Source organism: Bos taurus, chromosome 19 (genome assembly GCF_002263795.3).
Source record: "Bos taurus isolate L1 Dominette 01449 registration number 42190680 breed Hereford chromosome 19, ARS-UCD2.0, whole genome shotgun sequence".
In the NCBI taxonomy this organism is placed as follows: Eukaryota; Metazoa; Chordata; class Mammalia; order Artiodactyla; family Bovidae; genus Bos; species Bos taurus.
Window position 1 is genome coordinate 20,360,364 of NC_037346.1, and position 15,313 is coordinate 20,375,676.

Genomic DNA, 15,313 nt, shown 5'->3' on the forward strand with positions numbered 1-15,313 from the left:
CAGGTTTAAACCCCGGGAGTCCTGGCCCTCTGACCAGCATCCTTCTAGTCATGTTCTTCCTTTGGGGCCACCCCCTCCCCGCTGAGGCACAACTTGGCTCTCCACACGGTGCAGTATCCCCCCTTACAGGCTCTGGGGCTCCCTAGGCACCTGCTGGCTGGTGGGACCGGGGCCAGACGCTCAGCAGGTGGCCGCTTGGGGGACAAAGGAGCTGATGCTCAGCTGCTGGGCTGCAGGGAGGGAGGGAGAAGCTGTGGGTGGGGGGAGGGGAGGAGGGATAGGGGCTGGGAGTGGGAGGGGCTGGGTCTGCTTCTGTGCCTTTAATAAGGAGACAGAATGCAAAGCGGGGTAAAACAGCATGCAAATGAACATCTGTTGGGGGCTGCTCTGTGGTTCAGGCACTTTTCACAGGGGCCCTGCAGTTCTGCCCTTGCAGCCCATGACCAGCTGGAAGGAGAGTCCTGAGGGTAGAGAGAGGAGTCAGTGGGAGGGGAGGCGTGGGTGACTGGGGGAGATGCTGAGGTTTTTGCCAGGGTGCAGGAGTCCAACTGGGCTCCTGGGGACTTCACTGCGGGAAGGGAGAGACCCCCACCTTGGATTATTCTGCAACACTTGTGGTTCAGTGGCAGATTCGGTTCACTTCAGCTCAGTTGTGTCTGACTCTTTGCAACCCCATGGACTGCAGCACACCAGGCCTCCCTATCCATCACCAACTCCCAGAGTTTGCTCAAATTTATGTCCATTGAGTCAGTGACGCCATTCAACCATCTCATCCTCTGTCATCCCCTTCTCCTCCCACCTTCCACCTTCAATCTTTCCCAGCATCAGGATCTTTTCAAATGAGTCAGTTCTTCACATCAGGTGGCCAAAGTATTGGAGTTTCAGCATCAGTCCTTCCAGTGAATATTCAGGACTGATTTCCTTTAGGATGGACTGGATGGATCTCCTTGAGGAGGGACTCTCAAGAGTCTTCTCCAAAACCACAGTTTGAAAGCATCAATTCTTTGGTGCTCAACTTTCTTTATAGTCCAACTCTCACATCCATACATGACTACTGGAAAAACCGTAGCCTTGACTAGATGGGCCTTTGTTGGCAAAGTAATGTCTCTGCTTTTGAATATGCTGTCTAGGTTGGTCATAACTTTTTGGTGGCAGGAGGGACCCTGTATCTGCTCTGCCTTCTTGGGGGGTTAAAGGGACCCTCAGACCCAGCAGAGATGGGAAGAGTTGTGATGGAGGGCACCAAGCAAGCCTGGCCCAGAGATCCCAGAGTCTTGCTGGGGCCCTCAAAGACCAAAAAGATGAGCCCTCTCACTGCAGGTAAGAAACTGAGGCTCAGAAGAGTCCCTGGCTAGGAATCTCTTGTCCTTTTGAAGGTGAGTGGTTGGATGCTGTTTAGCAACTTTTTTGTATCGCATTCAATTAAAATCAGAGAGTCTGTAGTGTCGGTGGTGAGGCAGTCGCAGCTGAGCTTGTGGAGATTAAGGGCAGGGATTATGTTGTATTCCTGCCTATTAAAGCACCTGATAGGTGCTGAAAATAGAGAGGTGTTGCATGGAGAGGGGATGGGTGGGTGAAGGATGGATAGGCTAAGTTCCTGATGTGGGGTAGTGTTGAGAGAAGAGAGAGAACCCTGGGGGGCTGGATGATCAGATAAAGAGGGAATGGTTGAACTGAAACAAATAGAAGGTTCCAGGTATAGCATTCCAGGTATGGGAAAATGGCTAAGGGAAAATGGAGAGGTTGGACTGAACAAGGCATGTACAGGGTCTAGGGTTCACTCTCTCTCTGTCTCTCCATTGCCCCTTTCCCACCCACTCATTCCTTCTCATCTCCTGGCAGAGCCCCTTGTCACTGCTGGGCCCAGCCAGGACCCGACCCCACCCCACCCCCACCCCCACCCCCCCATCCCTGGCTCCTTTCCACCAGCCTGCCTGCCAGCCAGGCTGCAGACTCTGCAGCCTGAGACCCGGACTGTTGTTAGAGAAGTGGCAGGTTTGTTTACTCCAGAGCCCGCCGAGAAATCTCAACAATCAATGGCCAACAACACTGCCGGCGCTGTGGCATCGATCCTCGCCTCCAAGGGCTGGCAGCCCGGTGGCAGGTGGGCAGGTGGAGGGAAGCTGGGGCAGGCTTGGTGCCCAGTCCTGTCCAAGAGCTGAGATTCAAGGCAAGTTCGGGCCTTCCCCGCCAGGGGCTGAACCTCAGCAGCAGTGGGGGTACCGGCTAGGTGGGGCAGCCCAGCTTCAGGACAGGAGTGACTGGTATTCTCATTCACTAAGTCTCCTAAAAGATCAGAGAGTAAGAGTTATCCAAGGTCACTGGTCTCTGGGCCAAGACTTCAGGGTTCACTTGACCCCCAGTCCTGTGCTCTATCCTGACCTCCAAGTGTCAGAAAGGGTGTTTTTTTCTTCTGCCCTCCAAGGACTGAACCAGATAAAATATACCTAATCTGCAGCAGTAAGGACTGAGGGTAGATGTCAGGAAAATAAGCCACTGTCATCACCAGAAACGTGCTAGAAGAAAGTCAGGGGCCATTTATATCTTGGGTCTGTCTGAACATGGCCTTGAACTTGGCTTATAAAATGCAGATAACAGCTTCTACCTCACAGAGATGATATGGGACTAAATGAGCTAATGTTTAATATATAAAGCACTTAGTACAGTGCCTGGCACATTAGTTGGTAACTAATAAATACTTGCTATTATTGTTGCTACTACTATTAATAGGATAGTGATACTCTCCTGGGTTCTCATCTGTTTGTACTGAAGATTTGCCTTAGGGTGGGGGAGTAGGCACAGTGCTGGCTGCAGCCAGATTTTGCAAAATGGGGAGGCACTTTCGAGTCATTTTATTACTTACTGGCTTTAAGCCCAGGGTAAGTAACTTAATCTCTGAAACTCAGTTTTCCTATCTATAAAGTGGAGATAACTAGTCTCTGGTTTTATTAAATAGAAAAGGCTTAAAAATGAAAGACTTGGCTCCTGAGGGTACTGAGACAGGCCTCATACCCCAAAAAGATGTTTGTGAGATGGATGAAGAATGAACCCCTAGGGATGGATGTTTCCAAGGGATGGCTCTTTTAGGAGCTGTGGAAGCTTCATGGACATGAATTGTTGTGGTTCGGGAGGACTCCTTCACCTCCACCTTTTCATTTAAGGGCGTGAAAGGCTCAGAGCAGCTCCCAAGGTTTCATATTGGTCCTGCCAAGCTCTGAGAGGGTGTCTGAAGATGAGATGGAAGAGGAAGTGATAAAGACAGATGACATGGGGTTGTCCCTCCCTTATCTCAGTTCTTAAGTTCATGCAGGGCACCCCTCCCAGGCAGCAGAAGTGGTGGGTACATGCTATGGGAAGGAATCAAGAAGTCTAGGCTCTGGGCTTAACTCTGCCATTGCCTACCTGTCCAGGTCGGGAGTTTATTCAATGGGTATTTAATGTCCGCCAAGTGCCCCTGGGGACCGGAGCAGTGGTGGTACCAGGGCAGCTGGAGAGAGGCTTTAGCCTTCTTAGAATGGCCATCAGAACCCCACCCCCAAGCCACCTCAGGCTGATGGCGTGACAGCTTAATTTGTGGAAGGAAAAAACTAAGTCAAGGCTATAATTTACAGTTGGGATAATTGGCCAACCGTTAGGAAAGGGAAAAAATCCTAACATACAATCTATGTAAAAATAGTGTGCTTGCTACGCAAACTCAGCTTCAGTCCCAGCTGCCATGCACCCAACTCATCTTTCTGAACAGGCAGCTGACCCTAAACTTCTTCCAAAGAAGAATTCTAGAACTGTCTTGAAATGGAGGGTCTGAGCAGAACAGACTTGGTGCCTTCCTTCCTGTGTTCAGTCTTGCTCCTGGAAAGGGACATCAGGCGCTAGGAGCTCGTGACCCCACAAGGTGGGCAACTTGATGGGGGAAAGCCAGGGGGTGGTGGGAGCCCAGAAGAATGCCCCGGCTCAGGCTGAGGATCTGAGAAGCCGTAGAGTAGATGCCCCATAAATATATGCTGAAGAACTGAAGGGCCAACTAAGCTGGGACCTGAAGCATGAGGTAGAGTGAGCCAGGTTGGCCTAGGAGCGGAAAAGAATTTCAGGCAGAAGGGACAGCAAGAGCCCAGAAGCTGATGAGAACATGGCTAGTTCCGGGAACTGATCATCTTGGCTGGGTAAGTTGGCTTCCTGCTGGAATTAGTCTGAAAGGGGCCTTGGAGACCTCCGAGTGTCTGCTCCCCACCTCCCAGCTGCTGACTCTGGCTGGTAGCATTGTCTCCTCAACACCACTCCCCCAGCCACTTACATACGGAGCCTGGCTCTTCCTCCCTGAGAGCAGGCCAGTAAGCTGAAGACCCAGAAATCTGCCCTAATGTGCTTTCAGGCTTGGCAACCACCAATGTGGTGCACCCTTAAATTGAACGTTCCAGAAGGTGGAGACCTACAGAGGACAGAGGCATGCCTGAGGCCAGACAGGTAGCCTGAGGGTCTTAACCACCTGAAGTGAGAGGTTCCTTCGCTAAAGTAACCCCTGCCTATAGGCCCTTTTCCACACCCTCTTTCTTATTTGGGGGCTGGGGTACCCAGCTCTGACAGCTCTGCCCAGGCTGGGGCGCAGCATCCCTGAACTGAGCCTAGCTTGGCAAACGGGGCCTGGAGAAGTGGGGACAAGGAGGGGAAGGGAAGCTGGGCACCTGGGTAGGGCCGGGGTGAAGGCAGGGTTTTAAAGAAGCAGGATTTTTAACGTGCCCCCCACCATTCAGACAACCATTGGTGGGAGAGGTACAGAAGCTCTAATTAAGCCCAGTTTCTAATTAAACCCAGTCCCTGTGTCTCCTCGATCCCCATTAGCGCCCCATGGTGTCCCCAAGGCATTTTAAGCTGCCACCCTGCTGAGGAAGCTGGGACCGCCGCCAGGGCCTGCCAAGCTTGATGAGCTTGGGCCTGTGAGGGGTAAAAAGCCAACCCAGACTTTCCCTCCAGTCCACAGCAGTCTCTGGGCCCTCCAGTCTCCTCAGAAGCCCAGGGGAGTCTCCTGGCTGCCATGTCAACCCCTGGGGCTCTGGGTACAGTCTAGACTGCCTCCCACTGAGCCTTGTCCCCGCACTCTCACAATGTGCCAGGCTGGGCAACAGGGAAAAGGGCTTGGCGCTAGCTTTGGCTTCAGCCCCCAGACTCAGGAATGTACCTTGAGACTCCAGCACCTACCACAGAGTCTGCAGGAAGCAGCAATTACCATTTCAGGTTAAGGCAGCCCTGGTTTGTTAACCCTTTCAGCACTAGGGCTCCTGGAGGCCAGATTTTCCTTCTCTTCTTACCTTCCAGACCCTGTTCCCCAGTTCTTGGCACAATGAATGACCCCTACTTCCTGTCCCCTCCCTCACTCTTCCCACCGAACACTCCATCAGAGTTCAGAGACGGGGAGCATCAGGTCCAAGGTCACACAGCCAGTGGAGGGAGCCTCTGCCTCTGGAGACCCAAGTCTCACCCCAGTTTCTGCTGCTTCCACCTTCACCATCTCCCCAGGCCACGTTCACACATGCAGAGTTTAATTAACTTTATTGATATTCAGAAATTAGGAGAATGACTAAAGGTAATTGCTCATTAAAAATCATTAAACTGACACAGCAGGCTTGGGCACACACTGCCCCTCCCAAACAGCATTCCTCCCCCCTCGTGGCAGGATCTCCAGCTACCAACTGCAGGAGGATTACCGGTGGCTCACGGTGCCCCTCAAGCCTAATGCTGACTGTGCCCCTGCGGCTGCAGAGGAAGTAGGGAGCTGAGCTCATGGGGTTGAGCTTGGCCCAGCAACATCTTGCCGTGCACCCCCAGGTCTCCACCTCTCCCATCTCCCGCCACTTCTGGGCCACGTCTGGCTGCATCTGTGTCTCTCTGCCTAAACGTGAGCAAAGCTCTGAGGGCCCCCTCTCGAGGCCACGAGGCTGAGGGATGTAGCACTCAGGCCGCAAATGCTCACAGCCTGAGGCCCTTACTGCTTGGGGCCTCCTTCTCATAGCTGAAGCCCCCAGGAGTCCTGAGATGGCCCAGTGTATTGTCTCTCAGTGAGACCACTCAGTACCCCAAGGACTGGGACCTTGCAGCCCTGCTGGGAGGAAGAGGTGCACCAGGGCTGGCCCAGGTCCAGGCGTTCTCTCCTCATGCCTGGCATTGCTGGGCTGCTTCCTCTTCTCCTTTGAGGGGGTGGATATAAACAAAGATCTTTCCAAGCAGGCAGACCCCTATTCCACATATCACTTGGGGAGAAGTCTCTTGGGCACTGAAGAGGTCCAGATGGTTAGGGAGGGACACTGGCTGGAGACACACAGACTCTCGGCCACAGAGTGAACTGATTCTTCTCCATGCTCACACCCATGACCCCAGCGAGGCCCCGCCGGGCTCCCGGCCACCCCAGCCATCCTCCTGGAGACCCACAGTTTCACTCTAGCCCTGCAGGGAACTCTCTGGCAGAGGCTGCATCGCACACTAGCGGCCTTCCACACTCCTCACACCCACTCACTGCTGAGCCCTCATGCAACATCCAGACCTTCTGAAGCACAGAGACACTTGGACCTACTACTCCACACACTCTGGGCCCTGATTACATTCACAGCAGCCCCACACACCCTCACAGGAGCCTTTAGACTACAGATTAGGAGGCACACACAGGCTCTGCACCCCAAGGGAGCTGTCCAGCACAAGAATGTGGCCCAATCTCAATATGCGTCCCAAACTCCCAGGGACATTTTCCGATAGCTGGGCCAGGATGTAAGCGTCTCTCCTTTCTCCCTGCACCAGCTCGGCAGGGCATCCAGGACTTTTTCCCTCTCCCTCAATGGGAACACATAGTACTGAATTCCTGGAATCACAAAAGAACCCGGCACGGGCAGCCAGGGAGCAGAGCGAGCATACCTGGCTGTGTGCTAGCTAGAGGCTCGGAGAGGGGCTTCCATGTCTCTGAGGACGCAGAGCAAAGAAAACTGAGGCCCGGGGGGCCAATCTGGCCCCATCTCCACTGTGCTGAGCTCCAACGACGCCAGGGAAGATGGAATGATGAGGTTAGAAACTCCCACCTTCTTCCTCCTCCGCATCATGCCCTACTAACCACACTCCTAAGGGATGGTGGGTCCCAATGCCAAGCAAGATTTCAGCGATCCCACCAGCCGACTGGCTGCAGTGGAAGAAAGAGGTGGGTGCCCTCAGTTTTGATGAGTGTTTGTTTGAGCCAGGGCAGGTTCCGTGGAGACAGACTCGGAAACCTTCCTTCCTCAAGGCACAGAACCCCTCATTGTCTCCCTAACATTCCCTCGCTGCCCACTTCATGGCCAAGCTTCCCTCGACCCAGGACTGATGAAGTTGGAGCCCTGACTCCAAGCGGGGGACGGAGGACCTCAGGGTGGGGTGCCAGTCCTCCCGCGATGAGTCTGCGGCCATGGGGTGGGTGGGGGCCGCAGCAGGACGGCAGGCCGGGAGGGAGGAAGAGCTCTGGGAGTGTGCAAGGGTGGAAGGTGCAAGGAAAGGGCTCCGGAGAGGACGGAGTTTTTATCCCAAGATTTCAGCTGTTGCAGCCCAGGGCAGAACAAGGAGCCAGATAGGGGTCCCCGGGCCCCTCGAGTTTCTCCCTGGAATGGTACTCTAAATCCCGACCTCTGCGTGGCAGCGCCAAGGAGGAGAGAGGTGGGCGAAGTCCCAATTCCGGGTCCCGCCGCCATCTGGCCCCGTCCCTCCTCTGTGAGAGGCCCCAGAACCGGCGGCAAAGTCGAACGAAGTTTGGCGGGCGACAAGGGAGGCGGGACTGCGGGCCGCCAGCGGGACCGTCCCGACTCACTGCCCTGTGCCGTCCTCCCCCCGGCACGCGCGCCCCAACGCTCCTAGACGCCCGGGGAGTGTGGAGAGGTAGCGCGCGGGTGAACGCGTGAGTGTGTGCGGGGAGGGGGTGGCGTGATGAATTGCAGCTGAGAAATCCCATTAGATCCGGAGAGATGATTAAAGGCGAGGTCTCGGCCGGGTGCGAATGGCGGGAGCAGCGGCAGCTTCCCGCCCCGCGGAGCCCGCACCCCGCCCGGCTTGGCCGGCGCGGGGGGCAGAGCAACCGGCGGAGCGCGGTACCAGACCTGGACAGCCAGATACGCGGAGCTGAGCTCGGGGACAGTCCTCTCTTCCCACCCCCCAGGACCCTGCCCCTGCCGCCGGACTCTGAGGTCCCTTACCGTGAACCAGGAGCGCCAGCAGCGAGGGCAGGAGCAGCAGGGCTGCCGGGCGCATGGTGCCGGTGGCGGCCGCGCCCCAGATCGGGGCTGCGACGGGAGGGCTGGGAGCTCAGCTGGGCTCGGGCGCGGGGGACAGAGCCGGGTCCGACCGGGGAAGAGGGAGCGTGGCCGCCGCCGCCGCCGCCAGCGCCTGACAGAATCAGCACCACGGCCAGCGCCTGGCGTCGGCGCCGGGGATCGCCGCGCGGGGCTGGGGGCGGGGGCGCGGGAGGAGCGGCTTACCGTAAAGTCTCAAGCAAAGGCGCAGAAGACCCAGCGGCGGGAGGACAGCCTCCCTGCGCCGCCGCCAGCTCTGAGGAAGGACTTCCCTGCTAACGTGGGCACACGGCCCCCACCCTTCCCCGCTGCCCACGCCCAGCCAAGTCTGCCGCCCTCTCCCTCATTAGCAGCCTACCGAGGAGGTGGGGTTCTAACCTGATGTCTCCGTGAGAGAGCCACCCTGTTATCATCTCTCCCCACCCCATCCTGGTACCTGAGGGCGCCAAGGGTGACCTGGGAAGGCGTTCGCGTATGAGGTAGCTGGCGAGGCCCGCGTGCCCTTGTGGCAGCTCCGTCCCGAGCCCATAATGAAGATGGCTTTTGAGCGTACAAAGGACAATAAATTATTACTTTGCGCTCAATAAATGCCAGGGCTCCAGGCAGCTGCATCAGCAGCAAACTGTGCTCACAGAAAAGCTTAATTATCCTGATATTATAGTTAAAAGCCAGTAGTACTCGTGTCCTGGGAAGACATTCTACACTTGGCAGGAGCTAACCTGGCCAAACTGGGCAAGTGAAGGTAGTATCCTGGGTCCGCATGTGGCCCTGAATCTCCAGGACCCTGCCTTGGCCCCCCTACAGGACCAGAGAAGCCATAATGCTAGCCAGTGAGAGCAGACCCTTCACATCTATCCTTGCCCAAGTTCCTGGAACTGGTGGAGAAAATGAGACAGGCATGGTGGGGGGGCGGGTGGAGTGTGAGGGCATTTCCCTAGGATTATTTTAGATAGAGACTTGAAGGAAGGCCAGGGGGGTAGCCAGGGAGGTGGTACCATTCAAGGACATGGAAGAACAAGCTTTGAGGGCTCTGCTTAGACTGAGGAGCCCCAGTGAGTCACAGAACAGCAAAGAGGGCAATCAGATCCCTGAGGCAGATGTTTAGATCCAGAGGTTTTTCTGGCTCCAAGGATGAGCTCACTGGAAGAGCCTCAATGGACAAGTGGACATCACCCTGTGACTGATGTTATTCTCCTTGTAGAGGAAGAAGAGGGCTGAACTTCCTGCAGCTCCCAGGGAGAATAGCTTTCTGTTTAGGTCTTTGCACATGAACTTGGCTCCTCTCCAAAGCTTCCAGACCCCAGTCATTGTCCAATGCCCTTCCTTATCTCATCCTGGAAGCAGATGGCAAGACTTCTGCTCTGAGCTCATTTCTCAGTCTTTTGGTCCTTACTACTTTCACAATTTTTCAGCTCTACTTCTCAGATTTTCTCTAGATTCTCTTGCTGTGGGCTCTGAGGAGCTACCTTGATGGCTATAAAGAAGCCTAAGCAACAGGCAGGTGGCATGTAGAATTATCTGGGGGTATCACTGGGAGAGGATTTCTGGACAATCGTTTCAAGAAGCTGAGAAAAAAGAGGGCAGTAGCAGATGGATGGCAGAAGGGAGGGGACTTGACAAAAGAATCAGAGGTAAGGAGAGGAAGCCAGGCAAGAAGATGGAGAGGGGAGGGAGGAAGAGAGCTGCCAACAGAGGATGGAGGTAGAAGGTTTTGTGGCTCAGCGGAGGAAATACTGGCAAATGGCAAGAGATTCCTCCTTGAAGTTATTTCTGAGCTCCTCCTTGATTCTTTGGCTCCTCTGAACTACGCAACTTGGGCAGAGGAGGGTGAATCATGACCCAGGGATGAACCTTATGTGCCAGGATGATTCATGCGAATTTGGAGGCTGGTGGAAGCTGGGCTGCTTGATAAGCTGGGCAATACAAAAAGGAGGAGCTCAGGAACCTGTCACATTATGGTTTCTATTGCCTGAACTAACCGAGGCATTGGTGGGAGGCGGTGGGGGGTGGGGTCCAATAAAGACTACAAGTCCCAGAATTCATCACCCTGCCCTGAGCTCAGAGGATGGGTTTGTCCTGAATCATGGGGAAAATATGCACCTAGGTTGTCTGTCCCTTCCTCCTAAAGATGGTCAATGTGGCCTCTCTGCCATGGGCTCCTAGCTAGGTTGAGGCAGAGATTGCACCAAATTGGGAAGCAGCAGAGTTTCTGTCAACACCTATCTCATGCACTTCAAGGGGCTCACTCTGCCCAGATTTTAGCATCACCCACAAATTAAGTACAATAAGATGCCCTAGGGAACACTGAGCTCTGTGCTACAGATTTACAATGTGCTTAAATCGTATATGCATTTCAAAGTGGCAGCCTGGGGAGACTTGCAAGGCTCCCTTTACTGGTCTTGTTTCTCCTCTTTGCTTTGTGTCCCCCACCTGATTGTTACCCCAGAGGGTCTTGGACCTCCTTGTCTATGTAATTGCTTGCTTAATTATTTTCTGTACTAGTCGTCAACTCTGTGAAGGCACAGAAAATGTCTCTCTCTTCCACTCCCAACCTTACTGGTGCCCCACATATAATAGATGCTTAATAAATATTTGTGAATAAATGATGGCATGTCTATGGCATATCATTGATGCTAAATTCATGCTGTGAGATAAAGGAGAAGGGGACAATTGCTTTTGGGGGTGAAGGGAGGTCATTGAGAGCTTCACACAGGAGATGGGTTGACTGAAATCAGCCTTTTTTTGGTTGATAATTTTTAAAGCAGTGTTTTTTAAAAATTTATTGACTCTGCTGGGTCTTAGTTGAGATAAGCAGGATTTTTGATCTTCATTGCAGCATGCAGAATCTTTAGTTGCAGCATGTGGGATCTAGTTCCCTGACCAGCGATCAAGCCTGGAGCCCTCTGCATTGGGAGCATGGGGTCTTAGCCACTGAACCACCAGGGAAGTCCCTGAAATTAGCCTTAATTATGCCTTAGGTTTCAGTCAGGGGAGAGGAGGAAGGAGGGCATCCAGAGTGGATGGAGTGACTTATGCAAATTCAAGGTGGTGGGAAATGCAAGATGATCTGGGGTCAGTGAGAAGACTGGTTCTGGTGGAGCAGGGAGTCTCTGTAGGGACACAGGAGGAAGGGTTGGAGCAGGTGGGGGCCAGGCTTTGTGGTCGTCTGAGTCATAGGACATCCTTAGTGACAATACTGCAAAGGGTTATGCCATCACAAAGATATTTACACCAAAACCAGAGAATCTGGAATTCTTAAGGTGGGTTTTCAATGACCAAGGCCAGTGATAGGAACTGAGGGGTTCACTGCTCACTCAGACGGTGGGGGAAGGGAACTGAGTTACAGCCACTGCATTAGGACTGGGAACTAGAGAGGGGCTTTCCAACCTCAGGGACCCTCCTAGCCTCTGGCCAGAGAGTGCCAGACATCCAGCACAGCCCCCTGGAGAAGCCAGCCTCACTTCCCCACTCCCAAACAGCCCATCAGTTTGTGGCATCATGGGCACATTGGTGACTTATTTTGAAGTGCCTGGATGACACTCCTTTCTGAGTGAAAGAAGAAGAAAATTAGTCTTCAAGACAGCTTTCAAACCAAAACTACATCTTGTGGAGCCAACGGGGTTTTGAAGTTTCAGGGAAGCAGGGGCAGGGGCTACCGCCTCTGTCCAGAGACTCCTGGGGCACAGGGCAGCCTGCTAACCTCAACCCACTCCTCAGGGGGGTTTCCAAGACCCTGCAGCATCGGGAACAGTCTAGGATGCCATGGCTCCAACCAAGCTTCCCTTTGTACATGCCTGCTCAGTTGCTGAGTTGTGTTCGACTCTTTGAGAATCTATGGATTATAGACCGCCAGGTTCCTTTGTCCATGGGATTTCCCAGGCAAGAATGGTGGAGTGGGTTGCCATTTCCTTCTCCAGAGGATCTTCCCAACCCAGGGATTAGATCCACATCTCCTGCATTGGCAGGCGGATTCTTTACCACTGAGCCACTAGGGAAGCCCCAACCAGGCTTCCCAGAGAATCCAAAATCAACCCTTTGAATTTAGGGGCAGGAGGAGGGCCCTGCTCTCATAAATGGGAGTCCTGACTCCTCAGCATTTGCTCCTGCTCTGGGAGGAGGACCAGATCAGCTCTAGCAAGAGCCCGGGTGGGTGGAGACAGCAGAAAAGGGTCTGATGTGAGCTGCTTTCCATCTCTAGAATGAGGCCTCCAGCCTGCCCACCACTCCCAGCCAAGGTCTTTGATCCTCCTCAGCTCCATAAATGTTTAATGCCACTGGCTGGGCAGAAATGAGGCAGGTGCTGAAGCACAGAGGCTGGGGTAGGACTTAAGATCCATGATGCTGGCTAGATTATTTTCACGTAGGAGCCCTGGGATGGGTGGGAGGAGGCTTTCCCCTTCCATGTGACTGAAGTCCCAGGATTCAGGTTTGTGGCACTAATGAAGGAAACTCTAAAAACCCACCAAGGGGCTGAAAATAAAATGAATAATCAATTGCAGAAGCCCAGTTCCCAGTTTGATTGAAGGAGAAAGATGGAAAGTTAAATGACAATCAAATGCAAATACAGCTCAACAAACACTACAGCAATTACCAGGCGCAGGAACCACATGGTACTTGCAGGCAGCAGGGGTTGGCAATTTGGAAGCCTGGGCTTATGCAGAGGTGATGGGCGTGGGGCCATTTTAATAGACAGTTAAATAGATGCAACACCCCACTCCCTGCATCTACTTTGCATACACTGCTACTGAATGGGGAACTGGCATTCTGCATCCAGAGGAAGGTTATACCACCTTCTGTGGCTGCCTCTGCATCATTTCAGAGTGGAAGAGGACTCAAGTGCCTGGGAGGTGAGACCAAAGTGGCCCTTGGATCAGAGGACCTTGACATGGTCGTGCCAGTCTCATCAGATTCTTCACATCGCCTGGTGCAGAAGGGATGAGGGTTGAAATTGAAAGAAGTCTGTAGGGTCCTCTGAGAAAGGGCTCAAGGTGCTGGCCTTCCAACAGCCGAAAAGCCCTGGGTGAGAGTGGCCTTCTCTTCTAGATTTGCATAATGCTTTGCATCTCATTTGAATGCTATTAATTTGGTGTCAGGCTAGGTTAGCACTGCGTAGAAAAGAGAACAGCTGGCCTTCTCCCTCCCCTCTGTACCCTGAGGCTCACCCTGAGCATAGCCCTCCCTAACTTGGGGGATGAGGCTTTCACTTCCACCACCCCCTCAATGTTCCCTGGCACTTGGAGAGTCTCTCAGTGAAGCCAACTCCTAAAAGCCAAGGCTGCCTGGGCAGTGCGGCCACCTGCAGAGTTATGCAGGAGGAAGAAGAAAGGGTCCCTGAAGGTTGCCCTCCCCAGACCCAGAGGACCCATTGGAGGATGCAGGCAGCCTTCTTCTCCCCAAGCAATCAAGGCAGCTTGGCTTGGAAAAGGTCCAAAGATAATAACCCAGAAAGGGAGGGAACAAAGACAGGTGATAATCCCAGAGAAATATGGAGAGCTCTAGAAATAAAATGCTCTGAACTCAATATTTCTAGTGCTTGAACTTACATAAAATACATCTGTCCAGAGGCATTGGGTTTATGGTAGTGTGGCTCAGGCTGGAGATCTGGTACCAGGATGACGACCATGGGATGAGGGAATGAGTCACAGGGGTGGGGGAGCAGTGAGCTCCTGAGAAAGGGGAAGGAGCCCAAATACATCATATGGGCTGTCAGATGGGCCTCAGGGGGCTACTGTGAACTGAGGGAGGGGATGGGAGGAACAAAGCTTCTCTGGCTGGCTGAGATGACCCTCAAAGGCATTTTCGGGGATTTCCCTGGTGGTCCAGCGGTTACGAATCCACCTTGCAATGCAGGGGATGTGGTTTCCATCACTGGTTAGGGAACTGAGATCCCCCATGCCACGAGGCAACTAAGCCTGTGCACCACACTGGAGACTCCAAGCGCTGCAATGGAAGATCCCACATGATGCACGAAGATTCTACTTGCCTCAACTCAGACCTGACACAGTCAAATAAATAAATATATATATTTAAAAAGGCATCTCAGCTCTTCCCTATGTGGAACCAGCTATAGTGCCCCAACTGCTTCTTACAGGGTTTGACCTAACTGGAATCTTGATCAGCAGTAGGTAGAAACTATGTATAGGAAAAGCAAGGAGGAGGTGCCAGTGACGAAAAATTGGTCTCCTTTTGTCGGGGAGAGCCCTTCTACTCTATAGAATCCCAAGACCATCTCCACCCACCTCCAGGGATGAGGGCAGGATGGGTGAGGCATGAACTACTATCCCAGTCAGACTGACCTCAGCCTTTGCCTCTGATAGCACTCACCCTGGGCCAAGCATGGCCGGGGGCATGCCCCCTCACCCTTTTTTAAGGCCTGAGATAAGATTAGGGGGTTGCTTTAGATAATATGAGAGGATAATTGAGTTTTCCCCTTTGAGCAAAACCAGGCATGAAGCTTCAGAATTACATAAAAGATAAACTTATAGCTGATTCATGTTTTACAGAAGGGCTTTAGGTAAATTTCCTCTTTAAAAAATAGCCACATACATTTAAAGCAGATTTATGGAAATTTGGTATACTTCTCATTATTTTTAAGCAGTTAGCCCTAAATCCAGTAGGCTGTACTTGACCTTTAAAAATAAGAATAACAGCACCATTTATTATTTACTATTACTGGGCACTGCGCTGCGGAATTTAACTACATTCTCAGGTAATCCTATGAAATAGGCACTGTTACTGTCCCCGTTGTACAGATGAGGAAACTGAGGCTCTGGGAGACTAAATGATTTGTAGCTACCTAGTAGGTCAAACCAATATATAGAGACTACCATGGCAGAGCAGAAATGCATATATGTCTGTGCACCTTTGCAGGCTCCTCTGGTGCAGGGGAGTGTAGGCCTCTCGGAATAGGTGGGGCAGGACTGGTTATTTATCAGTTTATTCTTTAGACAAATATTAAGTGTCCACAGTGCTAAATGCTGGGGATACAAAGATGAGTAAAAACAGAAGCTGCCCCAGCGTGC

The 15,313-nt window shown here is 52.9% G+C and overlaps 1 protein-coding gene across 2 annotated transcripts in view; it reads right to left on the minus strand.

Annotated features, from left to right (window-relative positions):
• SEZ6 (seizure related 6 homolog) overlaps window positions 1–8,395 on the minus strand; it is a 48,175-nt gene extending 39,780 nt beyond the window's left edge. Inside the window, exon 1 of one of the 2 annotated variants that reach the window (XM_005220112.5) lies at window positions 8,196–8,395. In XM_005220112.5, coding sequence (XP_005220169.1) covers window positions 8,196–8,250 — 55 coding nt within the window. In that variant the 5' untranslated portion in view covers window positions 8,251–8,395. 2 annotated transcript variants of the gene reach the window in all.
• Window positions 8,396–15,313: the final 6,918 nt, after the last annotated feature.